The sequence below is a fragment of the Mus pahari genome, chromosome 1 (genome assembly GCF_900095145.1).
Source record: "Mus pahari chromosome 1, PAHARI_EIJ_v1.1, whole genome shotgun sequence".
NCBI classification, from domain to species: Eukaryota; Metazoa; Chordata; class Mammalia; order Rodentia; family Muridae; genus Mus; species Mus pahari.
In genome coordinates, this window is record NC_034590.1 from 79861782 (window position 1) to 79864891 (window position 3110).

The 3110-nt window shown below is 48.0% G+C and overlaps 1 protein-coding gene across 1 annotated transcript in view; it reads left to right on the forward strand.

Moving 5' to 3' along the window:
* The first annotated feature begins 1478 nt into the window (after positions 1 to 1478).
* Ipo7 (importin 7) overlaps positions 1479 to 3110 on the forward strand; it is a 44687-nt gene continuing 43055 nt past the window's right edge. Inside the window, exon 1 of the mRNA XM_021188616.2 lies at positions 1479 to 1730. Within this exon, the coding sequence (XP_021044275.1) occupies positions 1647 to 1730 (84 nt within the window). The 5' untranslated portion in view covers positions 1479 to 1646. The remainder of the gene's footprint in view (positions 1731 to 3110) is intronic.

The following is a 3110-nucleotide window of genomic DNA, read 5'->3' on the forward strand; positions in this document are numbered from 1 at the left end:
TCTATCTCTGCCTTCTAAGTGCTGCAATTTAAAGCAAAAAATCAAAATATTCTTTTTTTTGTTTGTTTTGTTTTTTTGGACAGGGTTTCTAGCCCTGGCTGTCCTGGAACTCACTTTGTAGACCAGGCTGGCCTCTAACTCAGAAATCCGCCTGCCTCTGCCTCCCGAGTGCTGGGATTAAAGGTGCGTGCCACCACGCTCGGCTCCAAAATATTCTTATTTCATGAGAATTTAAATTTATAATCAAGTATGGTAGTACACTCCCATAATCCCAGCACCTGTTGGGTGGAGCAGGATTACAGATTTAAGGGCAGTGTGTTCTCCATAGAGAACTGAATTCCTGCTCTCTTCAAGAACATAAGGTCCTACCATTGGGTCATTTCTATGGCTCCCTGTTGCTCCTCTTTGAGACAGGTTCAAACATTGTAGCTCAGGCCTGCCTGAAGTTCAGAATATAGCTTCCTTTAGATTCTAATTGAAAATCGATTTGATTTCTAACGGTAAAATGATTTGAGATGTATGACAGTGGTTCTCAATATTTTCTATTGCTGCAATCCTTCAATATAGTTACTTATGATGATTCCCAACCATAACAGTAGCATTTTCATTGCCACTTTAGAACTGCAATTTTGCTACTGTTATGAATTGTACTGTAAATATCTGATATGCAGAGGATAGCTGATATTCAACATCTGTTAAAGGATCATTTGACCCCGAAGGGGTCACGACCTACAGAACCACAAGATGAGAACTACTGATTTAGAGGTTTAAATATCCATTCCCAGGGAGTTTTAATGGACATTATGCATTTATTCTGAATTTAGAAATAATTTATATAATGATGTAGCTGAGATTTGAACACTCATTAATAAGACACAACTTCAATATATAGGATAAAGTGTTACAAAATGAGATTAGTGAAACAAAGTGGGGCAGTTTTTATGGCATTTAGAAATCCATCTCGCCGGGCGGTGGTGGCACAGGCCTTTAATCCCAGCACTTGGGAGGCAGGGGCAGGTGNATTTCTGAGTTCGAGGCCAGCCTGGTCTACACAGTTAGTTCCAGGACAGCCAGGGCTATACAGAGAAACCCTGTCATGAAAAACCAAAAAAAAAAAAAAAAAAAAAAAAAGAAATCCATCTCAAATCATTGTTGAGAAAGTTCCATCTGGGAGGCTCAGGCAGTGGTATTGCAACAAGTTCAGGTCAATATGGGCTCCATTGCAAGCCTGTCTCAAAAACCAATTTAATTATACAGTTAATAGCGACGTATTGCATCACACATTTCTTGAGATTCTCTAGGTATATCATATAAAATTTTGTAACTATTTTACTTTTCTCTTTGTGGCGTTTGAATGTTGTCTCTTTCAGTACTTAGACTGACTACAATGGGAGCCAGCCACGTGGGCCGGGTCTGCGTTTGCGGACTACATTTCCCAGGGTGCTCCGCGGAAGACTAGACAGGAAGTGGCCGGAGCATCTCCCGCCTCCAGGCCGAGGCGAGAAGGTTCTATCCGGGGCCTTGGCGCTTCTCTTTCCTTTCGCGCCGGTTGCCGCTGCGGAGCGCGGCCAGTCCATGTGCGCAGTGAGTGGCGCTATTTCTGCCTCAGTAGCACCGGTGTCCCGGGTCTGACCGACCGCGCGGCGATGGATCCCAACACCATCATCGAGGCCCTCCGGGGCACCATGGACCCAGCCCTGCGCGAGGCCGCTGAGCGCCAGCTCAATGAAGTAAGGACGGCCGGCTAGCGGCTGCTGCGGGCTTGTGGGCCGGCAGGCCAAGACTTCCAGGCCTGGCTGAAGACGCAGAGCGCGGCTCCGACTAGCCTATTTGGAGAGGTTGGGCGGAGATCTGCCAGCCGTGCCAGGCTCCGCTGTGGGGACGCGGCGCCCAGGCCGCCACTCGGTCGGCTTCCGAGTGGGCCTCTGGCTGCGGACTGGGCGTGTGGAGCCGGCCGAGCTAGGCGGGCGTGACGGTCTGGACACATGGCCGGCTCCCGTGGCCCGCCGCCCTCTGGCTGTCTCCCAGCTTGCTCTCGGGAGGGGGCGAGACAAACTGGGAGGGTGTAGAGATGTGTCCCAGACCAGTCTTTCCGGCGCCGGGTCGGCCGGGGTTCCTGGGGAGGGCAGCTAGCCCACTGGGGGCTGCGCCTGTCAGCCTTGTGTCGGCTCTTGGCGGATCAGTGACCTGCCTGTCCGGTACAACTTTCATCTCGCCAGCGAGCTGCTAGGGACAGATTTCAAATCTGGTAGGGTAGGGGTAGTGTGGGTTACACACAGTGCGGTCCCCGCTCTGGTACTATCCTAGTACCACAGTTAGGAGGCGGGATGGTGGAGTGGAATGGGTCAGATAAAGTGCGACCTTCTAGGTATAGCAGCAGCTTCACTGATTTCTGGAGTGAGTGACCTTGGGCAAGTCTCACCTCCGGATCCTGAGTTGTACTCATTCATGAAATTAGGCCATAGGGTTCCTGTGATTGTCAAGTGAGATAATCTATAGAGCCTATAGAACTTTTATATGCAACATTAGTGGAGAGTTGTTTCTCTTCCACGTGTTTTGGGCAGTGCCCCTTGGAAAACTGTAATGTTACATGGATAGTCAATTGTACTGATTTCATCAGCTGTCTTTATTTCTGAATTTTTTTTTTTTTTTTTTTTTTTTTTTTTTTTTTTTGGTTTTTCGTGACAGGGTTTCTCTGTATAGTCCTGGGCTGTCCTGGAACTCACTTTGTAGACCAGGCTGGCCTCGAACTCAGAAATCCACCTGCCTGTGCCTCCCCAGTGCTGGGATTAAAGGCGTGCACCACCACCACCCGGCTAAGAGGTTTATAAAAAGGACTCTGTAAGGTCTTTTGAGTCTCTGTTTTGGTGTGTGTGTTCATACACATATATATGTATACTGTATATAAATAAATACTAAACTGTATATGCATGTTTTATACACACTTTTTTTGTTGTTGTTTTCTTTTTTGTTTTTGTTTTTCGAGACAGGGTTTCTCTGTATAGCCCTGGCTCTCCTGGAACTCTCTGTAGACCAGACTGGCCTTGAACTCAGAAATCCACCTGCCTCTGCCTCCCCAGTGCTGGGATTAAAGATGGGCACCACCACGC